A 27,919-nucleotide genomic window follows, 5' to 3' on the forward strand; every position below is an offset into this window, starting at 1 on the left:
ATTACTTTCTTATGGCCCGAAGTCCCTTAGTTGAGTGCCGCTTTGAATCTGAAGGAAGGCAGTTGTAGATACTTCCTGTACTGAGCGCGTGCCTTTGATGGAAGAAGTAAAAAAATTAAAATCAAAAGTGAAGAAAAGTGTGAATTTGATAGGAGAACAGAGGAGCATGGAGCAGCAGGAGCTAACAATTCCTAACAATTTTGGGATGTGAATATAGAGGAAAATCAGAGAAAATAGAGATGCAGAGAGTAAAAGAGTGCGGCTGATTGTCTTTAGAGAATACTATTTTAGATTTAGGGTTAAAAAAAAAACTTATTTATACTTGTTTTTTTGGGTGTTAAGTAATCAATTTTAATCAGAACAGTAGTTTTTTTTTTTGTAACAGTGAACAATTTTTTTTTATAGATCAATTGGATCTAGGGTTTATCATAAACATTGTGGGTCATTTAATTGTAAGAACAATTAAAACCCTAGCTCTGATACCAAATTTGATGCAGGACAAAAAATAATAAGAATTAAAGCAACAAAAAAAAAAGATTTTAGAGAAGAAGTTAAGAAGAAAAAACAAAGAAAGAAGATTGAAGATATGCAAAATCTACAAATTTTTATTAATCAAAAAAATCCTTTAATATTTAGAAAAGTGGGGTATTAATACTAAAACCCTAATTAGAATAAGTGATTGGGCTTATGACTTACTAAATAAAATACTCAACAATAATTAAATCAAACCCAACAAATAAAATCAAATTAATAAAACTCAACTAAAAATTTATATAAATTAAACCTAAAAACATAAATTAAAACCCAATTTTTTAATAATTTAGACTATTTCACATTATTTATAATGTTTAAATAATATTTCTGGGTTTGGTGTCTCGTCGTAATCGGCAACATCACTGTCATGAAAATTGCATATGTTCGATCTAACAGTAGAATCAAAATAAAATTTGTATAGTGGTTTCGAGGAGACAGTGAAAATAATAATTGCATAATGGACAAACAAAGCCCCTTTGTATGGTAGTTTCCAGGAGACAGTGGGAGTAATAATTGCATATTGGATATGTGTATCCATGCTAGCAGCTGACCCGAGCAGTACTGTTATTTCTGGCCAAGTGATTTTCTTCGAAGTTTCGATCTTCATTAATTGTTCTGACTTTTTATTTAAAAAAGTACATAACACTGTTGTTTTAGCATCAAACAGTAAACTCAAGGATTTGAAGCAGTGTAATGTGAACACGTTGAATAGTTAATGTGGATAAATAAAGCAGAAAGTGACATAAAGCAGAAAGGCCCCATTACTTGTTTTAGGCTGGACCACAGGTTTTCTAGCTTTTGCAATGTGTACCACAGGTTAAACTTTCTAGATCTGCAAAAAGCTATGAAAAATTACCAAAGCACCCTCTTTTCTTTTCATTTCCATTTCACATTCATTTCTCTTTCAATTCATCCTAAATTACCAAAGCTTGAACCCTCACCAAATTTCTTAAACCTGTCTCATGGTCTGTGCTTCCTTTTCTGATTGAATCGAATCGTCTCTTCTGGATTTCAACATCTTTTCTGCTTGCAAGGTAAATCCTGATTTATTTTCTTGTTTTTCTACCACTAATTTTGTTTCTACACCTATTTGTTTTGGCTCTTCCAAAACAAAGTGGAACTTAATTATATGTGTTTCTTAATCAATCTTAGAACTCAAACTAATATTATAGCTTTGTTCTTAAATGTTCATTTCGCTATCAAGTTCAACTTCTTATCTTAAAAATAATGATAATTTATTCCAAATTTTTATTTTAGATTGCTTGGTAGTCTCTTTTTCTGACAATTATTTCAATTATCCAATGTTTACTATAAATATTTCTCTGCTTAAAGTACATCTCTACAGGAAAATATATAGTTAAGGGCCTCCCTGTTTATTTTTTTATATTAAATTAATAACAAGCTGTAGAATTTATATTTGTTCCTAATGATCGATTTAATTGCATATGCTTTGTTTTACAGCTTCGATCAGTTTAGTTTTTCACATATTATGGCAACGATTTTTGCTAACAACTTGTTTTATTTCTCTAGGGAAAATAATTAAATGATTGTTTCTGCTTTTCAAAGCTGAAATTGTTGTTTTGTTCTCACAGCTTGTTTTGCTACCAACTTCAATTATCATCTCTGTCACACAGCGGCAAGGGCATTCTTTTGAAGACACAATATCATATTAATTATCAGACCAGAAGGTGTGTGTGTGTGTGTGTGTGTATATGCGGTCTTTTCCTTTGCTTAGTTCTGTTTTGGAGATTTATCTCCTTGTCTTCCATGGAATGTAATCCTTATTTCAGTATTGTCTCCAAATAAATGAATTTGTTATTTTCCCCTCTGCAGGCCACAGAAGAAAAGGAGAAAATGGTTCTGCCAAAGGGTTCATTTTGGGAGCATGTTGAGGAGATGCCTGATGATAGTAGGCGGTGTAAGTTTTGTGGTCATTTATTCTCCAAGCTAACTCCGATTACCAGGTTCAAGTTTCATTGGTCAGGAGTTCCAAGGCGTGGAACTACAATTTGTGACAAAGTGCCAGAACTGGTTCGAGAAGCAGCGTTCGCTGCTGTTGATGGCCCTCCAGAAAAGAACCATAGATTCACAGAAACGTCAAGCAATGATGGGGCACAACAAGAAGAAGCTCTTTCCGTCAAGGAGCTCGAAGAAAGGATAGATAGCTTACATGTTGAAGTCGACAATGTGGCAGGAGATGCAGGAACGACACAAGCAGCAGATAGAATGGGTCAAGCACTCGGAAGAAGTTTGGAAGAGTTCGGTAGATGGTTAATGGAGGATGCTATAGAGAATGGGACTGGAGGACTAGTGCAGCCGGGTGCAGGAGCTAGCTCTTCTGGAGGGCTTACAGGCAACACAAATGAGACTCCAGGAGATACATTACCTGCTAGCTTACATGTTGAAGTCGACAATGTGGCACCACAAGGGCAACATCTGGAGAGAGTATCTTGGCAGCCTGTTGTAAGAGGTAGTTCTCATGAGAGGCCACTTGTTAATCACGATGAGCCTCAAGAAGATTCTTCCCAACCAACTGATCCACTGTGTCTTACCCATGGAAAATATCATGATCAACTCCGTACTCCACTAGTGAACATGGTTGGAGACCCTGGGCAGCCTGCTGTGAGAGATAGCACTCGTGAAGTTCTTCAACGTAATGGCGATGAGAGCGGACGAGATGTGTTTCTAACTGAAGAACTTTCAGGTGGAGAGTTTGAAAATAATAAGAATGCTATCTGGTCGTGGATAATGAATGATGAAGCCTCATCAAGTATTGGCATTTACGGGATGGGGGGTGTGGGCAAAACAACATTGCTCACACATATCTACAATCAGCTTCTACAAGAACCTGACACTTTTCCTCATGTTCACTGTATCACAGTATCGCAGGATTTTAGTGTTTATAAATTGCGGAATCTTATTGCAAAGGACATTCATTTAGATCTTTCAAATGAAGACAACGAGAGGAAAAGGGCTGCCAAAATGTCAAAAGCATTAATTGAGAAACAACGGTGGGTTCTCATTTTAGATGATTTGTGGAACCGTTTTGATTTTGATAAGGTGGGAATTCCTATCCAAGTGAAGGGATGCAAACTAATTCTTACAACTCGATCATTTGAAGTTTGCCAGCAGATGGTCTGCAAGAAGATAATCAAAGTGGAGCCTCTTTCAATGGAAGAAGCTTGGGCTCTGTTCATAAAGATACTTGGATGTATTCCTCCAGAAGTGGAAGAAATTGCAAAATCTATGGCAAGTGAATGTGCTGGTTTGCCTCTAGGAATTAAAACGATGGCCGGAACTATGAGGGGAGTGGATGACATATGTGAGTGGAGGAATGCTTTAGAGGAACTGAAACAATCAAGGGTTTGGGAGGACATGGATGAGGAGGTATTCCAAATATTAAGATTTAGTTATATGCACTTAAAGGAGTCAGCACTGCAACAATGTTTCTTGTACTGTGCAGTATTCCCTGAAGACTTCATGATCCGTAGAGAGGATTTGATAGCTTATTTGATTGACGAGGGAGTGATAAAAGGGTTGAATAGTAGGGAGGCAGAGTTTAACAAAGGCCACTCGATGCTTAATAAACTTGAAAGAGTCTGCCTATTGGAAAGTGCTAAGAAAGGGTATGTCAAGATGCATGACTTGATTAGGGATATGGCCATTCAAATACTGGAAGATAACTCTCTAGACATGGTTAAAGCAGGTGCACAATTAAGAGAATTGCCGGGTGCAGAGGAGTGGACAGAGAATCTTACGAGAGTTTCACTGATGTATAACCAAATTGAAAAAATTCCTTCCGGTCATTCACCAAGGTGTCCCAGTCTTTCAACTCTATTGTTGCGCAGAAATCCACTGGTGCATATTGCAGATTTATTTTTTGAGCAGTTGCATGGGCTCAAGGTTCTTGATCTGTCTCGTACATATATCACAAAACTGCCTGACTCTGTCTCTGAATTGGTGAGTCTCACTGTATTATTGCTCAAAGAATGTAGGGAGTTGAGGCATGTACCATCATTGAAAAAGCTCAAGGCATTGAAGAGGTTAGATCTCACTCGCACTGAACTTGAAAAGATGCCTCAAGGCATGGAATGTCTATGCAACCTAAAATATCTTGGAATGAATGGATGTTGTGAGAAAGAGTTTCCCAGTGGGTTGTTACCTAAGCTATCTGACCTGCAAATCTTGAAATTAGAGACGTTTCCTTATGTTAGAATGTTACGATATGCTCCGATAACAGTTAAAGGAAAGGAAGTAGGATGCTTGAGAAAGTTGGAAACTTTGGAATGCCGTTTTGAAGGTTACTCTGACTACGTGGAGTATCTCAAATCTCGAGATGAGACCCAATCACTAAGCACATACCACATCTGGGTAGGGCATTCAATGGATTATCGAGATTATCATGGTAGAAGTAAAACAATTGTTTTCAGTAACTTGAGTGTAAATAGAGATGGAGATTTTCAGATCATGTTCCCAAAGGACATTCAACGACTGGTCATTTGTGATTGTGATAATGCAACAAGTTTATGCGATGTTTCCTCTCTAATAAAGTATGCAACTGAACTGGAGGATATCGATATTAGGTGTTGCAATATCATGGAGAGCTTGGTTTCATCTTCTTGGTTTTACTCTACTCCATCTTACAATGGTATATTTTCTAGTCTTAAGAAGTTTCATTGTTATGGTTGTAAGAGTATGAAGAAGTTGTTCCCTCTTGTCTTGCTGCCAAGCCTCGTAAAATTAGAAGAAATTGAAGTTTGTAATTGTGAGAAAATGGAGGAGATAATAGTTGGGACAAGATCGAATGAAGAAGGGGTTATAGGTGAAGAAAGCAGCAGCAACAACGAATTCAAAAACTTAAAAATTCTGAAAATTGTATTGTTTACCAGAACTAAAAAGCATTTTGCAGGGCAAAACTGAGATGTGATTCTCTTGAAGAAATTCACGTAATGAATTGTGAGAAGCTGAAGAGGATACCAATTTATCTTCCGTTTCTTGAAAATGGTGGGCTATTTCCTCCCCCTTCTCTTAGAGAAATATATGCAGTACCTGAAGAATGGTGGGAGTCAGTCTTGGAATGGGACCATCCTAAAGCTAAGGAAGTTCTTCGCCCCTTTGTAGAGTTCTGCTAATGTCGAATTTAAGTTTAGGTGCTTCCGCCCTTTGTAGAGATTGATTGGTAGGAGACGACATTGCCCAAACTATACATATATTTTCCTCCTTTTAAGCTATGCTTTTTAATGTATTTTAAGCTTGTTTGAGTTTATTACACTACCATAATCTTTATATTTACCGACGGATTTTTCCGTCGGTATTTGCACTGTCATTCCGTTGGTAATTAATTTACCAATGAAATCACCAACTCGGTGAATCTTTCATCGGTAATTTTTTGTCTGTCGGTAAGTCCGTTAGTAATTAAAAAAAATTAGTACCAATGGAAAAAACATATTTCCCTTAGCAAAATACCGTATGTAATTCCGTCGGTAATTATTTAAAAATATTTTTTTAAAAAAATCTATTTTACAAAACTATAAATAATTAAATTAATATAAATCAACACTCTATAATACTCAAAATGCTTGGAAAAAGAAGAAGAAAATCAACTCAAACAAATTTGCAACAAATAAATAACACAAAAAAATAAATTCAACTAAAAAAATTCATATGAAAAAAAATTTAAAAATCCTATAAATCCTGCAACTACATTCCTACAATTATTAAGAACAAAAACAATTAAAATATAATGAAAAAAACACGAAAAAAAAAAAGAAAAAAAAAAAAAAAAAATCTTACCTTAATGTAGTTGCAAGTGAAGCTAAGAAGAGAAAAATAATCGTAAAATATACTAATTAAAAAAAACTGAGAAGAAAAAAAGAAGAAAGGAGAAGAAGACATACCTGAGCATGGAGGAGAGGAGAAGGAGTTGAGGAGAGAAGAGAAGAAAAAGAAATGGATATTGATGTTTTTAACATATGGGGAAGAAGAAGAAGAAGAAGAAGAGAAAGGAAATGGGTCTGTTGTGAAATTAAGGATTCTAGGCTTTTTATTAGGGCATTTTACCGACGGTTTTACAGGCGGATAATTAAATATTAATATTTTTAATCATTCCGTCGGTGATTCCGTCTATAATTTTTAATTTAATCAAAAAATTTCAGATGCAGCCAAATATCACCGACGACTTTTCAATCCATCGGTGATTATGTTTGTAATATTTAATTTAAAATTTTAAATTAGTCTTTTTTTTTAGAAAACCGCCAAATGAAACCGACGACTTGTCAATCCGTCGGTGATTTTGTCTGTAAAGAACAGGTATTAACAGTGCAATTAGAAAGTGAACAATTCCAGAGCCCTCTGTAAAATATCGACGGATTTTTTCGTCGGTGATTCCCTTTGTAATTGATATTATAAACAGTGTTCACAATTTGCCAATGATTTTACCGACTTTTCAATCCGTAGGTAATTCCGTTGGTAAAATTGGCACATCTTTTTTTTTTTCTTTTTTTAATTATTTTTTTCCCACTGTAATTCCCTCGGTATATACCGAGGGAATATTTCCGTCTATAAATCCGTTAGAAATTTACCGATGAAAATATTCCCTCGGTATTTCCATTTATATTTAATAATTTTCTAGTAGTGTTGGAAGTTATTTTTATGAGTTTGGTATGCCTAATAAACTTTGTGAATTAATTGCTAAAGATAAGAAATCCTGCATTTTATGTTTCGGACCTAGCTACTTATAACAGGTGTTTCACCAAGTTAGGCTTAATCTAAGTTAAAGTACACATGTCAAGCTTTCCAAAAAGGTATTACGGAAAAAAATTCAATCTCATTTGGATCCCTAATTAGACCTGCAAACTCGGGTCAGAATCTTACTCGTAGCAAGATTCTCTGCTTTCGCACTAGATATTGAAATGAGAATAGCTTGAGCATCATATATCAAAATAAGGCTATTCAAAAGCCCAGATTTATCTACACATACATAAATACAACTTTCATGAAGGACTCTAAGTCAGATTAAATCTTTTTGAAGGCCAAACTCCATATGCAATCTAAAAGACAAGATGGGTTTCCTGATCTGATTAGGAAACTAATGGTGTTGAGCATCCTACTACGACTGAAAGTTTAACATAAAAACATGGGCCTAAGACCCAAGAGAGGTTCAAATCAAGCCTCCAACATGCCATGAATGAAAGAATACATCTGGGATGGTTGGATATTGCAAGAAACCAAGTCAGAAAAAAAAAGTCTAAGTTGCAGCAGAATTGGAATTGTAACAAAGTTGTGACAACAGCAAAGTCAGTTTTCTACACAAATTTTGAGAGACTTATCCAACTTTAAGAACCAAATAAAGAATGAACGAATTAAGTATCATGAATACTTATAATTAGAGAATAATCCTGGAGAAATTTGGCAGCCAAAAAGGAGGATAAATAGAGCAGAACACAGCTGAAACAGGGTTCAAAAAACATTCTTTCTTCTCTACTTTTGTCAAATTTCCAACAGCTATGAACTAAATTCCTAAATTCGGTTCAAGAGGGATAGACACCATCTTCATTAGCAAGTTATGAGAAGTAAAGTTATCATTATAATTCTTTCAGATTCAAGTATTTATTTTTCCTTGTTCAGAATTATATTATTGATTGTTATTCAAGCTTATTGAATTGTTTTGAGATGACATGTATGCTTTCTAGTTTCTTTCAATCTGTAATTGTTGTTAGGGATGAGAGTAAGAAGCAAAAGAATTAATTTGATTGTTGTAACTCTCATCTTGATTTATTAGGGAAGAATAAACTAAGTTAAATTATCAAGCTTTTGAACGTTTGCTTAGAATAAATGCACAAATTTTATTCCTAAGACTACTGTTGAATTAATGAAAATTGCTTTCAATATTATATTCGTTTGATGGTAAGAAATTGATTAGAGAGCTTTTCCTAATTAATGTACTAGTAACCTCATCGGTTTCCCTTAACTTTAAAGGATATCAAATTTATTTGCTTGACATGAAAGAATATTTATTTTACTTCGATGATCAACAAATTTATAGGAATAGATGTGTGGATCCTTGAACTAATTTAACAACATATCAATTTATTATTTTCAAAATTATTGTTTCTTAAACTTTCATTCAAATCCCTTGTTCTTTCTTATTTCAATATATTATAGGAAGATTAAAAGAAAATTTCCTTGGGTTCAACCTGGTTTTCATGATCATACTACAAATTTATTTTGTTTGTGATACTTAAATCAAAATTATATTTTGGTGGTCCCAACTACCGACCATCTACTTTTTAAAACATTTTTGCTTGCTTGCTTTTTTTTTTTTTTTAATGGCCATTTCACCTTGTAGAATGATGGAAAAGGATCCATGTAGTTCGGGAAAGAGGCTCCGTTGTTGATGTGTATGATCATTTCACCAGACAAAAAGCCCTTGCATTTACAACCCTTGATCATTTATATTATCGTAATCATATGATGGCTCTTCGAGAATGAAAACAAATGAAAACAGTTCTCATTTTACCATTTTGAATATATTATAGCATCCTTATTTGGGTTTATCTGGGATTCTGTCAGGCCTATGTTTTGCGAGAGAGGAAGTCTTTCGGAGTTGGTTGATCCAAAATTGGGGTCAGAGTATTCTTCAGAGGAGGCAATGGTACTGATTCTAAATGTCGCTCTCTTACGTACCAACGCATCCCCAACTCTGAGGCCTACAATGTCTCAAGTTGTGAGCATGCTCGACAGCCGTACTCCTGTTCAGGACCTTCTTTCTGATCCTGGGTTTTCCGCGATCAACACAAAATACAAGGCTATAAGAAACCATTTCTGGCAGAATCTAAGCCAAACTTATAGCATGTCTATAAAAAGATCATACTGTTCTGATTCTACAAACTCATGGAGAACCGAGTTAGTTCAGTAAAATCTAATTAGTAAATGTTGTATCATATATATTATCTTGAAATAATTTGCCGAGGTGTGAAAAGTCCCAATAATTTGCAGAAGAAGATGCTACAACCATGCAATCTGCAACGGTAATGTCTTGCAACAAAGATGAAATCACACAGCCATGAAGGGATGCATGCATATCTCAGGAATTAACAATGGTGGAGGGATAACTTTTAATTGCCACTGATTTCTTGAAAAAACGCACCGTACTAAGCTGCTGTTAGCCGTTGCTTACGCGCACCGTTTCAAAAAATGAATGAGAACTGCTGTGGATTCCCTCTCTTCTCTCCGTCTTTCTCTCGCTCCCGCTCTCTCCTTCTCTGTCTTCTCAATCTTTCTGATTCCACTGAGTTCAACACAGATTGGAGGATTCTTAATCGGGTTGTTACCTATAGATCGTACGTGATCTTATACAAATGTGATGTATATATGCAGGAATAATATTGGTCTTTAAATGGTTTTATTTCTTAAATAAATCAAAGAATTTAAGTTAATCTCTTGGCAGCAGGATGGATGAAAAAATAAATCATCTGTATCAATGCTCTCCTGACCACTTGGAACACCTTGCTTAAGACATCAGGAGATCAAGATATTTAATATGAAATTCAACACAAGCTGATGATCCCAGTTCTTTGCCAAAAGCAAATGGTGACAGGAAAGTCATTAGCGAGCCGAATTGCTCCTCGGCATCATCACTACTGTCATGATAATTGCATATGTTCGATCTAACAGTAGACTCAATGGTTGAAACAGTATAATGTACGTAAACATGTTGAATAGTTAGTGTGAATAAATAAAGCAGGTGTTTCATGAAATTAAAAATAATTTGCATGGTGGTTTCGAGGATATAATTGCATATTGGACAAACAAAGTCCCTTTGCATGGTGGTTTCAAGAGACAGTGGAAGTAACAATTGATCTTCATTAATTGTTCTGGCTTTTTAATTAAAAAAAGTACATAACACTGTTGTTTTAGCATCTAACAACAGTAGACTCAAGGATTTGAAGCAGTGTAATGTGAACACGTTGAATAGTTAGCGTGAATAAATAAAGCAGAAAGTGGCATGAAGTTTGCATGGTGGTTTCCATGGGAGTAATCATTGCATACAGGACAAAGAAAGCACCTCTGTTTTATTTCTTTAGAGTAAAAAAACATAAAGATGCTTGCTAATTGCAATGACTTTAATAGCTAGTCTTCCACTAAGAGATCTCTCTCAGTATACCATTGATTTCCTAATTTCTTATTTGATAAAGTTGCTTCCATTAAGTGAGAAATATCTCAGTATACCCTCGATTTCCTAATTTCCCTCACCAAATTTCTTATTGATATTTTAATAGTTAGTGTGAATAAATAAAGCAGAAAGTGGCACAAAGTTTGCATAGAGAACAAAGAAAGCACAAGCAGAAAGTGACATAAAGTTGAAGCTTCCTGCCCATTTCTATTGCAATGACTTTAATAGCTGGCCTTCCAGTAAGAGATATCTCTCTCAGTATACCATTGACTTCCAAATTTCCCTCGCCAAATTTCCTAAACCTTTCTTATGATCTGTACTTCCTTTTTCTGATTGAATCGAATCATCTCGTTTTGAGTTCTTGATCTGTATCTTTCTTGCTTGAAAGGTAAATCCTACTTTCTTTTCTTGTTTTTCTACCACTAATTTTGTTTCAAATAAGATTTTCCCATTTGGTTGTAGAATTAATAAGTAGGATTGTAGATTGATCAGGTAGAACTTAATTATATGTGTTGCTTAATCTATCTTAGAACTCAAAACTCATATTATAGCTTTGTTCTTACATGTTCATATTGCCATCAACTTCAACTACTTGTCTTAAAAACAGCTGTCTCAAGGTTTCTTTTGTCTGTTGAGTGCCTCTTGTCAGCTTGATAGGTGACTAGTTTGACTACTCTTTCTCATATTCTTGTGCTTACATTTTCAGATCAGCTTTCCCAGAGTTTCAACATTGGGGTGCGTCCACACGTTTCCTCACTCAGCAATTAGCTTCAGATTCTTTTGTTAAAATTCTTTTGAACCCAGGTAAAGTATTTATATGTCACGACCCGAATCTTTTGAGAAGTAACTATTGTTTGAATCTTTTTAAGTAAAACACAAGTTGTACAAATTTTATTGAGAAACTTTGGATTTTGTATCATCAATAGTTTCCAAATATAAATAAATTGATCTTTCTTATTTTTTTATAAATAAATTGCCTTATGGAGTTCATACCAAATTCTTTTTTTTTTCTTTTTATATTCTTTGCTGTTTTTAACTTATCATATTAATTATCAGACCAGAAGGAGTTCATACCAAATTCTCCATGGAATGTAATCCTTATTTCAGTATTGTCTCCAAATAAATGAATTTGTTATTTTCCCCTCTGCAGGCCACAGAAGAAAAGGAGAAAATGGTTCTGCCAAAGGGTTCATTTTGGGAGCATGTTGAGGAGATGCCTGATGATAGTAGGCGGTGTAAGTTTTGTGGGCATGTATTCTCCAAGCTAATTCCGATTACCAGGTTCAAGTTTCATTGGTCAGGAATTCCAAGGCGTGGAACTACAATTTGTGACAAAGTGCCAGAACTGGTTCGAGAAGCAGCGTTCGCTGCTGTTGATGGCCCTCCAGAAAAGAACCATAGAATCACAGAAACGTCAAGCAATGATGGGGCACAACAAGAAGAAGCTCTTTCCGTCAAGGAGCTCGAAGAAAGGATAGATAGCTTACATGTTGAAGTCGACAATTTGGCAGGAGATGCAGGAAAGACACAAGCAGCAGATAGAATGGGTCACGCACTTGGAAGAAGTTGGGATGGATCTATAATTTTTAAGAGGTTGATATTCAGTAGTGCATGGTGCAGGGCTAATGTATTGGAGGATGATATAGAGAATGGGACTGGAGGAGTAGCGCAGCCTGGTGCAGGAGCTAGCTCTTCTGGAGGGCTTACAGGCAACACAAATGAGACTCCAGGAGATCCATTACCTACTAGCTTACATGTTGAAATCGACAATGTGGCACCACAAGGGCAACATCTGGAGAGAGTAACTGGGCAGCCTGTTGTAAGAGGTAGTTCTCATGAGAGGCCGCTTGTTAATCACGACGAGCCTCAAGAAGATCAACTCTGTCCTCCACTAGTGAACATGGTTGGAAATTTTCCGCTTGATAGGGTTTCTAGTTTTCCTAGAGACCTGATCCCTGGTGAACAAGTGGAGCAAGAGTGTGAAAGAAATGCTCAGGAGAACTTACCTTTGTCTGTGGAAGATTATAGGATTGAGGGCACGTTCATGGAATCGAGCCAGCTTCCTGTGAGAGGTGGCTCTCCTGAGAGGCTTACAGTTAATGAAGATGAGCCTAGAGGAGATTTGTCCCAACCAACAGATCCACTGTGTTTTGGCCTTGAAAGGCATTATGATCAACCATCTTCTTCCTCAGTCAACAATGATGTCATGATGATTGATGTGGAGAATATGATTAGAGAACATTTGCAGCCTGTTGTGAGAGATAGCTCTCGTGAAGGTCTCCAACCTATTGGCGATGAGCCTCAAGAAGATTCTGAAGACGTTCAAGAAGCAGCTTTTCTAGCTATGCATAGTGCCAACAAAAGACATAAAAGCATAGCAAGTTCCAGCAATGTTAATGATAATGCCATTTCCACCACTCCACAAGAACAATACAATGAAGTCGACAATTTGGCACCAGGTACAATGGGTCAATCCGTGATCAATAATGTAATGGAGGATGATATAGAGAATGGGACTGGAGGAGTAGTGCAGCCTGGTGCAGGAGCTACCTCTTCTGGAGGGCTTACATGCAACACAAATGAGACTCTAGAAATACCAACGACAAAGCTGGTGGGTCAAGCATTCGAAGACCATAAGAAGACTATCTGGTCTTGGTTGATGCACGATGAAGTTTCAACTATTGGCATCTATGGGATGGGCGGAGTGGGAAAGACGACATTGGTGAAACATATATATGACCAGCTTCAAAAAAGACGAGACAGTTTCTGCCATGTTTACTGGATTACTGTTTCACAAGACACTAACATTAATAAATTGCAAAACAGTATCGCCAGACGGATTGGTTTAGATCTTTCTAATGAAGATGAGGAGCTGTATAGAGCTTCTGAATTGTCAAATGAATTAACGAAGAAACAGAAATGGGTTTTGATTTTAGACGATTTGTGGAAGGCTATTGAGCTACGCAAGGTGGGAGTCCCTATCCAAGCTGTTAAGGGATGCAAGCTGATCGTTACAACACGATTAGAAAATGTTTGTCAACAGATGGGTACCCAACACAAAATCAAAGTAAGTCCTATATTGGAGAAAGAAGCTTGGACTTTGTTTATTGAGAGACTTGGACACGACATGGCACTGTCTCCAGAAGTGGAACAAATTGCAAAATCTATCACAAACGAGTGTGATGGTTTGCCTCTGGGAATTATAACCATGGCTGCAACCATGAGGGGAGTGGTTGACGTACGTGAGTGGAGGAATGCATTGGAGGAATTGAGAGAATCAAAAGTTAGAAAAGATGATATGGAGCCTGAGGTATTCTACATATTGAGATTTAGTTATAACCATCTAAGTGATTCAGCACTGCAACAATGTTTCTTGTACTGTGCATTATTCCCGGAGGACTTCATGATCCGTAGAGAGGATTTGATAGCTTATTTGATTGACGAGGGAGTGATAAAAGGGCTGAAGAGTAGGGAGGCAGAATTTAACAAAGGCCACTCGATGCTGAATAAACTCCAAAGAGTCTGCCTATTGGAAAGTACTGGGGATTGGACTGGTGCTGGTAGATATGTCAAGATGCATGACTTGATTAGGGATATGGCCATCCAAATACTACAAGCGAACTCTCAAGGCATGGTCAAAGCAGGTGCACAGTTAAGAGAATTGCCGGGAGCAGAGGAGTGGACAGAGAATCTTACAAGAGTTTCACTGATGCATAACCAAATTAAAGAAATTCCTTCCAGCCATTCACCATGTTGTCCCGGTCTTTCAACTCTATTGTTATGTGGAAATTCAGAGTTGCAATTTATAGCAGATTTATTTTTTGAGCAGTTGCGTGGGCTCAAGGTTCTTGATCTGTCTCGTACAAATATCACAAAACTGCCTGATCTTGTCTCTGAATTGGTGAGTCTCACTGCATTACTGCTCACTGATTGTAAGATGTTAAGGCATGTACCATCATTAAAAAAGCTGAGGGCTCTGAGGAGGTTAGATCTCTCTGGTACTGCACTTGAAATGATGCCTCAAGGCATGGAATGCCTATGCAACCTGAGGTATCTTATAATGAATGGATGTGGTGAAAAAGAGTTTCCTAGAGTGTTGTTGCCTGAACTCTCTCACCTGCAAGTCTTTGTATTGGAGGAGTGGATTCCTCCTGCTACCAAAGATAACATAAAAGGACAATATGCTCCGATAACAGTTAAGGGGAAGGAAGTGGGATGCTTGAGGAAGTTGGAAAGTTTGGAATGCTATTTTGAAGGTTACTATGAGTATGTGGAGTATCTCAAATCTCGGGATGAGACCCAATCACTAAGCAGATACCAAATTGTTGTAGGACTACTGGATGCCAATCATTCATTTAGACGAAGTAAAACAATTATTTTGGGTAACTTGAGTGTAAACAAAGATGGAGATTTTCAGGTCATATTTCCAAAGGACACTCAACAACTGACCATTTATAAATGTGAAGATGCAACAAGTTTATGCGATGATTTCTCATATGCAACGCAACTAGAGATTATATGGATTAGCTATTGCAATAGCATGGAGAGCTTGGTCTCATCTTCTTGGGTATTCCCTACTCCACTATCATTGCCATCTTATAATGGTATATTTTCTAGTCTTGGAGTGCTTTATTGCTATGGATGTGCAAGTATGAAGAAGTTGTTCCCTCTTGTTTTACTATCAAACCTAGTAAACCTGGAAGAGATTAAAGTTTTTAATTGTGAGAAAATAGAGGAGATAATAGGTGGAACAAGATCTGATGAAGAAGGGATTATGGATGAAGAAAGCAGTAGCAGCGAATTCAAACTCCCAAAGTTAAGAATTTTGGTATTGAAAGGATTACCAGAACTGAAAAGCATTTGTAATGCAAAACTGATTTGCGATTCTCTCCGAATTATTCACGTGGAAAATTGTGAGAAGCTGAAGAGGATGCCGATATGTCTTCCGCTGCTTGAAAATGGCCAGCCATCTCCTCCCCCTTCTCTTAGAGATATCTATGCATATCCAGAAGAATGGTGGGAGTCGGGAGTAAAGTGGGAGCATCCTGACGCTAAGGATGTACTTCGACCCTTTGTAAAGATTCATAAGTTAGCGTAAGTACTCTGCTCTTAATATAATATAATATAATATCGAATTAAGTTTTGGTGTTTACTGGTTTTATACTCTGCCCTTTATAGAATTTGCTTGTGAGGAGACGACATTGCCCCTTAATACAAATAATGAATTACGGGTAAGCTTATGCTTAATTTCCTCCTTTTCTCTCTCTCAATATCAATCTCCCCACCACCCCCCCCCCTCTCTCTCAATCTCTTTATATTAATTAGATTTGACCCATAGGTAAGGAAGCCAGACGAAGACAAGTGAAGCATTTAGAGAGCAACAACACATTTTAGCCAATTCAACTACAAGAAGGTTTTCTCTTATTAGACCTTTACGTTTACACTCCTCATTTTGTTGTTATCATCCCAACCTTTACGTTTACACTTCCTTCTCTTATTTATTGATTCCTCTGTTTATTTTATTTTTTGTTGGTAGGAAATTGTTTTAACTTGTCTACTATCTTCATATGGAATTGGATGACCTGTCTTCTTAAAGAGAATTTGATTGGCTTCAAAGTTTATGGCTTTTAATTACTTGATGATGATCTTTAAATATTGGAGAACCATCTAACTTGATTATAAAATTTAAGATCAAATCCTCACACAAATCATGCTTGAGGTTTGGATTTGCATCTAATTACTCATCATTCTTTGGCCGAAATAATTATGATATCCTATATTGAATCAAATTCTTAATGTTTTTCACTAGCCTTAATTAATAACTATGATATCCTATATCATTCACTGTCTTCAAGATTTTGAAAAGGTTTTTTTTTGGGTTACTCCTCCAATTGGGTCTCCAAGAAACAAAGTATCTCATTTTCCTCTGTTCTAGTTTTTCTTGGATAACAAAGGGTTTGAGAGCAGCGTCACATGTGACTGGTCTTTCAACAACAATTCCTCTTTCCACCTTGAAAGCATGTACTGCAACTCTTACTTCTGCAAAAATTAATGATTTGTGGGTGATTAGCTGAAGTAATGTGTTGCTTAATCTATAGTTCTTGAAAGGATATGTTGGGTTATGTATGCTAATTTTTCTGTAGCAATATCTTGCAGAGCTTTGAAGTCTTGGAATCTACCCGGAATCATTCCACTGGAGTCTCGAAATTCCTACAACATTTGTCAAACTGGCAAAAATAGATTTCCTTTAAGTTGATGTGGTAAATATTTTTATTTATTTCATATATTTCTTTGAAGTAAGCTTCTGAGTAGCCTGATCTCTGTCTTACTCATACATCACCAGTGGAACCTACTGTAGCTCATGTGGCTGTTGAACAGACAATGACTACTTCGTGCAGCAGCTTCGGTATGACATCGCCATTTTTTTACCTAACCCTTTAATTTATGCTCTCACTCTTTACTTCTCTGTATGTTGTTCCTTTATCCTGTTTTCAGTTTTTGATTGAGCAAATGTGTTTCACTCAATTCAAAGAACTGTCATCTGAGGTCGAGCTCTGGGATTTCCATTCATCTAGCATAACACAACTTGCTTCTGAATGTGTTTTGGCATAAGGAAATTGTGCCAGACAGTAAGATGTAAAATGTAAATCTTCTTCTTGTTAATAATTGTAACAGGAGGTCGGATAACATTTCCCTGCATAAATCTTATTTGATTTTTCTTTCTTGATGGGTAATACATCTTGTTTGAAGGAAATGTCCAAACCAATAGAGGCAAATAGAGTTTAGTTAATTATCAGGACTTGTAGGATTTAACTAATTATTGTTCAATTGTTGTTCAGTTTCCTACTTCCATATATTATTATATACAAATTAATATGAGACACCATTAAGATGGATTAAAGGTTTTGTATGAACTGGAATGGATTAATCAAACTACGCAAACTCAGAAATGAACTGTTATAACCAGAATTGCGAGGATGCTGACTTCCTTAATATGAACCACACACCTTAAAAACTCGAGTCGACAACAAACTGGATTGCGAGGGTGATGATCCTCACGGCACCAAGTATTGACCTGCTTGCCTGTCAAATATGATCTTTTCTTTCAGACAATCCAGTGCATAGTAGTGCATGCTTTAAAAGTCTCGTCCCTTGGATTATTATTTTTGTCATCCAGGTCAATATTTGAGGTTTGCTGTCAAAGAAATCATAATACTTCAGAACTCCCGAGTTAATTTAGAATGGAGGCACAAACATGACCCTTTAGACTTCTTAGTATGGCCTATCATAATCACATCATCTACTCATATTTTGGGTGGTAGTCTCCATTATTTGTATTACTTATCTAAACTCACTGTGTTTGGTTCTCACAAACCAAATGGATATTTCTAGTTACCTGTTCCCTCAAGTGCCAGGTTACAACAGCAATGTGCATCATATACATGCTTCTTGTCCTTTGTCTTTTATTATTTATGATTTCACTTATTTCATTGATAATTGTATGTTTTTTGGCTACTAGTAAAAAGAGCTAAAATATTTCTGTGACCAAGCACTTCTTTTTTGTTATTTGGATCTACTTACATTATGATGGCTTTTCTCTTTCAGAATGCATTGCGGCAACAGAGATTTGTATGCGAAGTTACAATACAGCCCAACCTTTGCAATGAGCCCTGGTAGATTCTAGATCTTTTTGATAACTATGATATTCTGCAATTTTTCAGATCTCAACTTAGATCTCATAGAGATTTTATTCTTATTTTCTGTATGGGATTTTTTCTGGTTTTTGAAAACTAATAGCTACCAAGTTTGAAAAGGCTTTTTAAGTTTTTTTTCTTAGCAACACTTCACAGATATCCTCTATTTTCTTCATCTGTAGTGACATAACGCAAGTCTACACAATCACTGCTTTAATTTTCCAATAATCTCAAAGTACGAAACTATAAAAAAATTAGGAATGACCAATTAAGATTTAAAGAGTTCATCTTATGTTATCTCCTTGTTGCAGGTGCAAGTGCAGAAGCCAAACAGATCTGCAAGTTACAGTGTGCTAGATAGATGGAAGCCATGCCAGAGCCCTCGCTTACAAGGAAAGAGATAGTTTTATCCATGCTAGCTGCTGAAACCGAGTACTGAAGTATGTTATCTCTGGCCGAGTGATTTTCGAACGTTGAAAGCTCAAACTTGAAAAATTCCGATGCTGTAACTGTATAAAGTATAAATCATTCCCCATAAAAGAGAACTTTGTTTCTGGTTGTTTTCTTCCAATGAGGTCCACTTTGGTCAAGTAGCATATTTAATGCGAGCATCTATGACTCTTGTATTTGCTCATAGGCTACCAAATTAATTAATCAATTCTCTCAACTTACTATATTTTTCTTTGAAGATTTGAAATATTGTCTGTGTATGGGTTGGTGGTGGCAGGGCTGCGTGTTGGTTTCTTCGAGGATAATCCATGCTGTCATTAGCTAGCCGAATTGCTCCTCGGCAACCTCTCTGTCATGATAATTGCATATATTCGATCTGATAAATGCATTTTGCGTTCGCAAAAAAAATGTGCAGCACACGTTTTCTTCAATTATGGATAAGAAATGATTCCCTTTTTTCTTTTTTCTTTTTTCTGAGAAGAAATAATGATCCATCTTAAAGGCCTTCAGATTTCAACACATGAAGGGATGCATACATATCTCAGGAATTAACATTAATGGTGGAGGGATTACTTTTAATTGCCACTGATTTCTTGACAAAACCCACCGTACAAAGCTGTTGTTAAGCCGTTACTTATGCGCACCGTTTCAATAAATTGTAATTCTCATCACTGAGAAGGCTGTCAAGTCAGCACCTTCTCCTGCTCTGCCGATATATAGTGGCAGTTGTAACAGAATGGGCATGCAAAAAATGAATGAGAACTGCTGTGGATTCCCTCTCTTCTCCCCGTCTTTCTCTCGCTCCCTCTCTCTCCTTCTCTGTCTTCAACACAGATTGGAGGATTCTTAATCCGGTTGTTACCTCTAGATCGTGATCTTATACAAATGTGATGTATGCAGAAATAATATTGGTCTTTAAATGGTTTTATTTCTTAAATAAATCGAAGAATTTAAGTTAATCTCTTTTCTTTCTTGTTTATAAAAATCTACTTGACTGCTTTATCCTTACCAAAACCAATATTTGAATACAAAAGATACAAATTCAATTTTTTTTTGAAAAGAACGTATATCGTGTTTAATACATTTAACTAGGGATGTATTCCATAACCCTATATATTTTGAACTAAACTAATCATTTTTCCTTAAAATCCAAAAAATTAAATGGTTTTCTTGAAATTTAATTCATAAAAAACAAATAATAAGACTTGATAATAGTTAAAAAAAATAAACCTCAATTATTCATCAAATCAATATGAAAAAGCTAATATTATAGCTAGTGACTAATCTAGAATTTTAGCAGATTTTTAGGGGTCAAATTAAAGAATCAAACTGAAAATGTCATAAATTCATAACTATACTGGAAGTTTGCCCATAATTCATCATCAAGTCTTTCAAGAATCTCTAATTATGCCGGAATTTTTATCAAAATATTTAGGGGTCAAATTTGTAATTTTCTCAAAATTAGAGGACCAAACTAAAAATATCATAAATTTATAATTATACTAGAATCTTGCCCATAATTCATCCTCAATACTATCCAGAATCTCTAATTATGATCCAGGGACCATTTTATAAATTTTCCAAAGTTCAAGGACTAAATTATAATTTTCATAAATTAAGGAACCAAACTGAAATTTCATCATCTTCAACCTCAAACCCAGATTTTTCCATAGCTTATCTACTAATTCACCAAAATCTCTAACTCAAATTCATCATTTAAATAGAACATAACTCAAAATCATCATTTTTATATAAAATCTTCCAAAATCAACTAAATCAATTACCCATAATATTCAAATCAATGGACATGCTGAAATATTGTCTGTGTATGGGTTGGTGGTGGCAGGGCTGCGTGTTGGTTTCTTCGAGGATAATCCATGCTGTCATTAGCTAGCCGAATTGCTCCTCGGCAAACCTCTCTGTCATGATAATTGCATATGTTCGATCTGATAAATGCATTTTGCCTTCGCAAAAAAAATGTGCGGCACACGTTTTCTTCAATTATGGATAAGAAAATGATCCCCTTTTTCTTTTTCTTTTTTTCTGAGAAGAAAAATAATGATCCATCTTAAAGGCCTTCAGATTCCAACACATGAAGGGATGCATACATATCTCAGGAATTAACATTAATGGTGGAGGGATAACTTTTAATTGCCACTGACTTCTTGACAAAACGCACCGTACTAAGCTGTTGTTAAGCCGTTACTTATGCGCACCGTTTCAATAAATTGTAATTCTCATCACTGAGAAGGTTGTCAAATCAGCACCATCTCCTGCTCTGCCTATATATAGTGGCAGTTGTAACAGAATGGGCATGCAAAAAATGAATGAGAACTGCAGTGGGTTCCCTCTCTTCTCCCCGTCTTTCTCTCGCTCCCTCTCTCTCCTTCTCTGTCTTCAACACAGATTGGAGGATTCTTTAATCGGGTTGTTACCTATAGATCCGTGATCTTATACCAGCTTTGTGATGTATGCAGGAATAAATTTTGGTCTTTAAATGGTTTTATTTCTAAATAAATCAAAAAAATTTAAGTTAATCTCTTTTCTTTTTTTGCTTTATAAAAAATCTACTAGACTACTTTATCTGTACCAAAGTATTTGAGCAATCAAAAACAGAATTATTGTGTCACGACCTATTCTCGGATTCCATAAACTGACACATAAACAAGGTTTCCCTCCAAGGTTCCATACTTATATGAATACAAAAGATACATATTCAAAAGAGACTTGAAAAGAGGTACAACCTATAATGTTTTGAATTAAAAATAATAAGAAAAGGCAACAAAGCTCTTGGAAGCTTAAATAGAGGGTATAAATGAATGAGGAGTAGTGTGTTAATAGCTTGTTAGCGGGTCATTTTTGTTGAACCTTCTGAACCTGCTTTTTAGTTGAAATTTGTACATTTTCCTTTATGTCTAGTTAGTGCTCCAAAACTATGAATTTATATGAACTCTTGTATTAAGACAATCGAATTATATTATAAAGTTAGTTTTGTTGTTTACTGCTGTGTTGAATTTGATTGAGTTATTTGAAGGATAAGTTTGTATGTAAGTTTGGGTTAGCATAGATATGGAACCTTGGAGGGAACCTTGCTTATGTGCTGGTCATGGATCCGGGATTCGGGTCGTGACACAATCTGTTTAGTACACTTAACTAAGGGTTTATTCCATAACCATATATGTTTTTGAACTAAACTAGTTATGTTCCCCAAAACTCAAAAATTAAATGGTTTTCTTGAAATCTAATTCATAAATAATAATAATAATAATAAGACTTGATAATAATTAACTAAATAACCCTCAATTATTCATTAAACCAATATGAAAAAACTAATATTACAGCTAGGGATCAATCTAGAATTTTAGTAGATTTTTAGGGGTCAAATTGGAGGATCAAACTGAAAATGTCCTAAATTCATAACTATACTAGAAGTTTGCTCATAATTCATCCTCAAATTTTGTCCAGAATCTCTAATTATGCTGGAATTTTTATCAAAAATTTTAGGGGGCAAATTGTAATTTTCTCAAATTAGAGGACCAAACTGAAAACATCATAAATTCATAACTATAAGTGGAATCTTGCCCATAATTCATCCTCAATTCTATCCAGAATCTCTAATTATACTCCAACGATCATTTTTATAATTTTCAAAAGTTCAGAGACTAAACTGTAATTTTTATATATCATAATCTTTATCTAAAATCTTCTCCAGTCAACTAAATAACTCATTACCCATAACAATTAATCCATAATATTCAAATCAATTAATAAATATTATATTTTACTATCGTTTCCTTCGTTTAAATCTCTCACTCTCTCAGATTCTCTTCTTTTTTTTTTTTTTTTTTCTATACGTCAGGCATTTCTCCATTCCAATCTGACTAAAGGAAAGCATCTTTCTATTTCTATTTTTAATTCAGGATGGAAATGAAAAAATAAATCATCTGTTCAAGACTACTTCATTTTTAATTCTCCTTTTTTTTTGCGCATGCAGTTAGGTGGTATTTTGTCAAACAGTAACCTTTCATTTAATTCAATTCATGAATATTTGCTTTGGAGAATAAAGGCCTTTTTAAAAAGTTTATAGCTTCTGTAAATAAAACATGGAATGGGCTGAGATATTAGTTTTTTAAAATATCACAGAACATTTAAAAGTCACAGTCACAGCTATGCATAAAAGTAAAGTCACAGCGACAGCCAAACTGGTGATTCTCGAACGAGCACTTGTCCTACCTTAGCTTTCATGTCTTGTTTATTGGCGTGTTGACATCCAACTTGACGATCACGATCTGTGATCTTGTGTGGGATTCTTCGTTCACCCTTCAATGATAATCTTAATTAGATGGAACTCCAAAACCACAGAAAGATTCACATTTTGATATCTAAACAACAGTAGACTCAAGGATTTGAAGCAGTGTATGTGAACACGTTGAATAGTTTGTGTGAATAAATAAAGTAGAAAGTGATTCATGAGAGTGACATTTGTGGTTTCAAGAGGCAGTGAGACTAGTCTTTGACAACAGAAAATAAACTTGCTGTTTACCAATATCTATTGACTTCTCCAAAGAAAACAACATAAAGTTGCTTCCAAATTGCAGTGAATTTTTTAATAGCTAGTCTTCCACAAAGAGAGATCTCTCTCTCAGTATACCATTGATTTCCTAATTTCCCTCGCCAAATTTCTTAAACCTTTCTCATGATCTGTGCTTTCCTTTTCTGATTGAATCGAATGACCTCTTTTTGAGTTCTTGATCTGTATCTTTCTTGCTTGCAAGGTAAATCCTACTCTAATCTATTTTAGAACTCAAAACTCATATCATAGTTTGTTCTTACATGTTCATATTGCAATCAACTTCAACTACTTATCTTAAAAACAAGCAGAACTTCTTTCAAATTTTTATTTTAGATTGCTTTTCTGACAATTATTTAAATTATTCAATATTTGTTATAATTTTTAATCTGCTTAAATAACATCTCTGTAGGAAAATATATCGTTAAGTGCCTGCCTATTTAATTTTAGAATTTGTAATGATTGATTTTAATTATACAGATTCAGTTTATTTTGTTAACACACTTAAGGCTAGGATGTCTTTGTTGGAAAAACAATGACAAAACAGAAGGGATTACTACTCACACAATTTGATAGAATACAATATACTAAACAATGATACTCTCACATCTTTCATTATCAAATCCATACAATATATATAGACATTATAAAATGTTTTTTACAACCTTCCAAGTACTTAATTAATATTAGACTTTTCAATTCCTACTCTAGATTCATAGTATTTCTAATGTAGATAATTATTCATTGAACTAACTTCAATACACTTAATCTTGATAAACAAGTTTAATAGCTAACAATTTTCTGGTTGTTAACAAACTGTAGGATTTGTTCTTGCTGCCTTTGCTTCTAGGCTTCTTTCCTTGAAGGGCATTGCTTTGTAAGATTGATGTATGCACTCTTTTCCTCTAAATTTTCATTTTAAGATTGAGTTCTTATTTTCCAATTAACTCAACATCTATTTTTATGCCTTTTTGACAATTTTTTATTTGATGTTTGAAGGGCCAAAGAAGAAAGCGCTGAAAATGGCTAGACAGAGGGATCCATTTTGGGATTTTGTTGAGAAGCTGGATGATGGTCCTTTCAACTGTACATTTTGTGGCTATAAAATTTGCTGCTGCTACTTCCGTTTCGAGATCAAATTGCATTTGTCTCAAGTCAGAGGGTGTGGTGTTGCAATTTTGTGACAAAGTGCCTGAAGACGTTCAAGAAGCAGCTTTTCAAGCCGTGCATGGTGGCAACAAAAGACATAAAAAGCATAGCAAGTTCAAGCAATTTTAATGAAAATTCCATTTTAACCACTCCACAAGAACAAAACAATGAAGTCGACAATTTGGCAGGAGATGCAGGAAGGATACAAGCACCAGGTACAATGGGTCAAGCACTAGAAAGATTTTTGGAAGAGATCAATAATGTAATGGAGGATGATATAGAGAATGGACTGGAGGAGTTGTGCAGCCTGGTGCAGGAGCTAGCTCTTCTGGAGGCTTACAGGCAACACAAATGAGACTCCAGGAGATCCATTACCTACTATCTTACATGTTGAAGTCGACAATGTGGCACCACAAAGGCAACATCTGGAGAGAGTAACTGGGCAGCCTGTTGTAAGAGGTAGTTCTCATGAGAGGCCACTTGTAAATCACGATGAGCTTCAAGAAGATTCTTCCCAACCAACTGATCCACCATGTCTTACCCATGGAAGATATCATGATCAACTCCGTACTCCACTAGTCAACATGGTTGGAGACCCTGGACAGCCTGTTGTGAGACATAGCTCTCGTGAAGCTCTTCAACGTAATGGCGATGAGAGCGGACGAGATGTGTTTCTAACTGAAGAACTAACAGGTGGAGAGTTTGAAAATAATAAGAATGCTATATGGTCTTGGATAATGAATGATATTGAAGCCTCATCAAGTATTGGCATTTACGGGATGGGGGGTGTTGGCAAAACAACATTGCTCACACATATCTACAATCAGCTTCTACGAGAACCTGGCACTTTTCCTCATGTTCACTGGATCACGGTATCGCAGGATTTTAGTGTTTATAAATTGCAGAATCTCATTGCAAGAGACATTCGTTTAGATCTTTCAAATGAAGACAACGAGAGGAAAAGGGCTGCAAAACTGTCAAAAGCATTAATTGAGAAACAACGGTGGGTTCTCATTTTGGATGATTTGTGGAACTGTTTTGATTTTGATAAGGTGGGAATTCCTATCCATGTGAAGGGATGCAAACTAATTCTTACAACTCGATCATTTGAAGTTTGTCAGCGAATGGTCTGCCAGGAGACAATCAAAGTGGAGCCTCTTTCAATGGAAGAAGCTTGGGCTCTGTTCACAAAGATACTTGGACGTATTCCTTCAGAAGTGGAAAAAATTGCCAAAAATCTATGGCAAGAGAATGTGCTGGTTTACCTCTAGGAATTAAAACAATGGCCGGAACCATGAGGGGAGTGGATGATATATGTGAGTGGAGGAATGCTTTAGAGGAACTGAAACAATCAAGAGTTCGGCAGGAGGACATGGATGAGGAGGTATTCCAAATATTAAGATTTAGTTATATGCACTTAAAGGAGTCAGCGCTGCAACGATGTTTCTTGTACTGTGCATTTATTCCCGGAAGACTTCATGATCCCTAGAGAGGATTTGATAGCTTATTTTGATTGACGAGGGAGTGATAAAAGGGCTGAAGAGTAGGGAGGCAGAATTTAACAAAGGCCACTCGATGCTGAATAAACTTGAAAGAGTCTGCCTATTGGAAAGTGCTGAAAAATGGGGTGATGATGAAAGATATGTCAAGATGCATGACTTGATTAGGGACATGGCCATCCAAATACAGCAAGAGAACTCTCAAGGCATGGTTAAAGCAGGTGAACAATTAAGAGAATTGCCAGGTGCAGAGGAATGGACAGAGAATCTTATGAGAGTTTCACTGATGCATAACCAAATTGAAAAAACTCCATCCAGCCATTCACCAAGGTGTCCCAGTCTTTCAACTCTATTGTTGTGCGGAAATCAACTGGTGCTTATTGCAGATTCATTTTTTGAGCAATTACATGGGCTCAAGGTTCTTGATCTGTCTTATACAGGTATCACAAAACTGCCCGATTCTATCTCTGAATTGGTGAATCTCACTACATTACTGCTTATTGGTTGTAAAATGTTAAGGCATGTACCGTCATTAGAAAAGCTCAGGGTACTGAAGAGGTTAGATCTCTCTGGTTCTTTGGCACTTGAAAAGATGCCTCAAGGCATGGAATGTCTATGCAACTTGAGTTATCTTATAATGAATGGATGTGGTGAAAAGGAGTTTCCTAGTGGGTTGTTACCTAAACTCTCTTACCTACAAGTCTTTGTGTTACTGGAGGATTCGGTTGTTGACAATCGTTTTATATTTCCATTATATTCTCCAATAACAGTTAAAGGAAAGGAAGTAGGAAGCTTGAGGAAGTTGGAAACTTTGGAATGCCATTTTGAAGGTTACTCTGATTTTGTGGAGTATCTCAATTCTCGAGATAAGACCCGATTGCTAAAAAAATACAGAATTGCTGTAGGACTGCTACATCACAATCATTATGAACATGACAAAAAATAAAGTAATTGTTTTGAGTAAATTGAGTATCAACAGAGACAGAGATTTTCGGGACATGTTCCCAGAGGACATTCAACAACTGACCATTGATGAATGTGATGATGCAAAAAGCTTATGCGATGTTTCCTCTCTAATAAAGTATGCAACTGATCTGGAGTATATCTATATTAGTAGTTGCAATAGCATGGAGAGCTTGGTTTCATCTTCTTGGTACTGCTCTGCTCCACTACCTTTGCCATCTTACAACGGTATATTTACTGGTCTTAAAAGGTTTAATTGTTCTGGCTGTAAGAGCATGAAGAAGTTGTTCCCTCTTGTCTTGCTGCCAAGCCTTGTAAACTTGGAAGAGATTACAGTTGAAGAATGTGGGAAAATGGAGGAGATAATAGTTGGAACAAGATCAGATGAAGAAAGGGTTATGGGTGAAGAAAGCAGCAACAACGAATTCAAACTCCCCAAGTTAAGACTTCTGCACTTGGTTGGATTACCAAAACTGAAAAGTATCTGCAATGCAACACTGATTTGCAATTCTCTGGAGGTAATTTGGATTATAGAATGTGAGAAGCTGAAGAGGATGGGAATTTGTCCTCCGTTGCTTGAAAATGGCCAGCCATCTCCTCCCCCTTCTCTTAAAAGAATGTATATAGAACCAAAAGAATGGTGGGAGTCAGTAGTGGAGTGGAAGCATCCTAACGCTAAGGATGTGCTTCTTCCCTTTGTAAGGTTTTTGTAGGATGAGTGACGACGCTGCCCTTAATATAATATTAAATTAAAAGTAAGCATTGTTGTTTTAATTGGATTTTAATTAATTAACCTTAAGTTATGTGTCCACTTAATTGGATTTTTGTAGGATGTCTTTTATCTTCCATTATTTACAGTGAAGGATGCAATGTTCAGATTGAAATG

At 35.9% G+C, this 27,919-nt stretch overlaps 2 protein-coding genes and 1 pseudogene across 2 annotated transcripts; all 3 read left to right on the forward strand.

The window, feature by feature from the left end:
* Positions 1 to 1,904: 1,904 nt before the first annotated feature.
* On the forward strand, positions 1,905 to 5,800 carry LOC118044928 (disease resistance protein At4g27190-like). Its single transcript, XM_073406533.1, is given in 3 exon segments — positions 1,905 to 2,222; positions 2,368 to 5,425; positions 5,428 to 5,800. Coding segments are annotated over 2 exon segments (3,276 nt in total). The 5' UTR covers positions 1,905 to 2,222; positions 2,368 to 2,388; the 3' UTR covers positions 5,667 to 5,800.
* Positions 5,801 to 9,729: 3,929 nt separating this feature from the next.
* On the forward strand, positions 9,730 to 27,807 carry LOC118044927 (probable disease resistance protein At4g27220; annotated as a pseudogene).
* Positions 11,880 to 19,044, forward strand: LOC140955138 (probable disease resistance protein At4g27220). The gene is made up of 7 exons (XM_073406925.1): positions 11,880 to 15,802; positions 15,887 to 15,939; positions 16,047 to 16,121; positions 16,865 to 16,968; positions 17,052 to 17,114; positions 18,314 to 18,381; positions 18,714 to 19,044. Exons 1-2 carry the CDS (start codon positions 11,880 to 11,882, stop codon positions 15,897 to 15,899), a joined length of 3,936 nt encoding a protein of 1,311 aa, XP_073263026.1. The 3' UTR covers positions 15,900 to 15,939; positions 16,047 to 16,121; positions 16,865 to 16,968; positions 17,052 to 17,114; positions 18,314 to 18,381; positions 18,714 to 19,044.
* Positions 27,808 to 27,919: the final 112 nt, after the last annotated feature.

This window comes from Populus alba, chromosome 19 (genome assembly GCF_005239225.2).
Source record: "Populus alba chromosome 19, ASM523922v2, whole genome shotgun sequence".
Lineage (NCBI taxonomy): Eukaryota > Viridiplantae > Streptophyta > Magnoliopsida > Malpighiales > Salicaceae > Populus > Populus alba.

Bases quoted from the DNA above. Each gene is read 5' to 3' on its own strand.
- LOC140955138 (XM_073406925.1), top strand. From the start codon at position 11,880: ATGGTTCTGCCAAAGGGTTCATTTTGGGAGCATGTTGAGGAGATGCCT.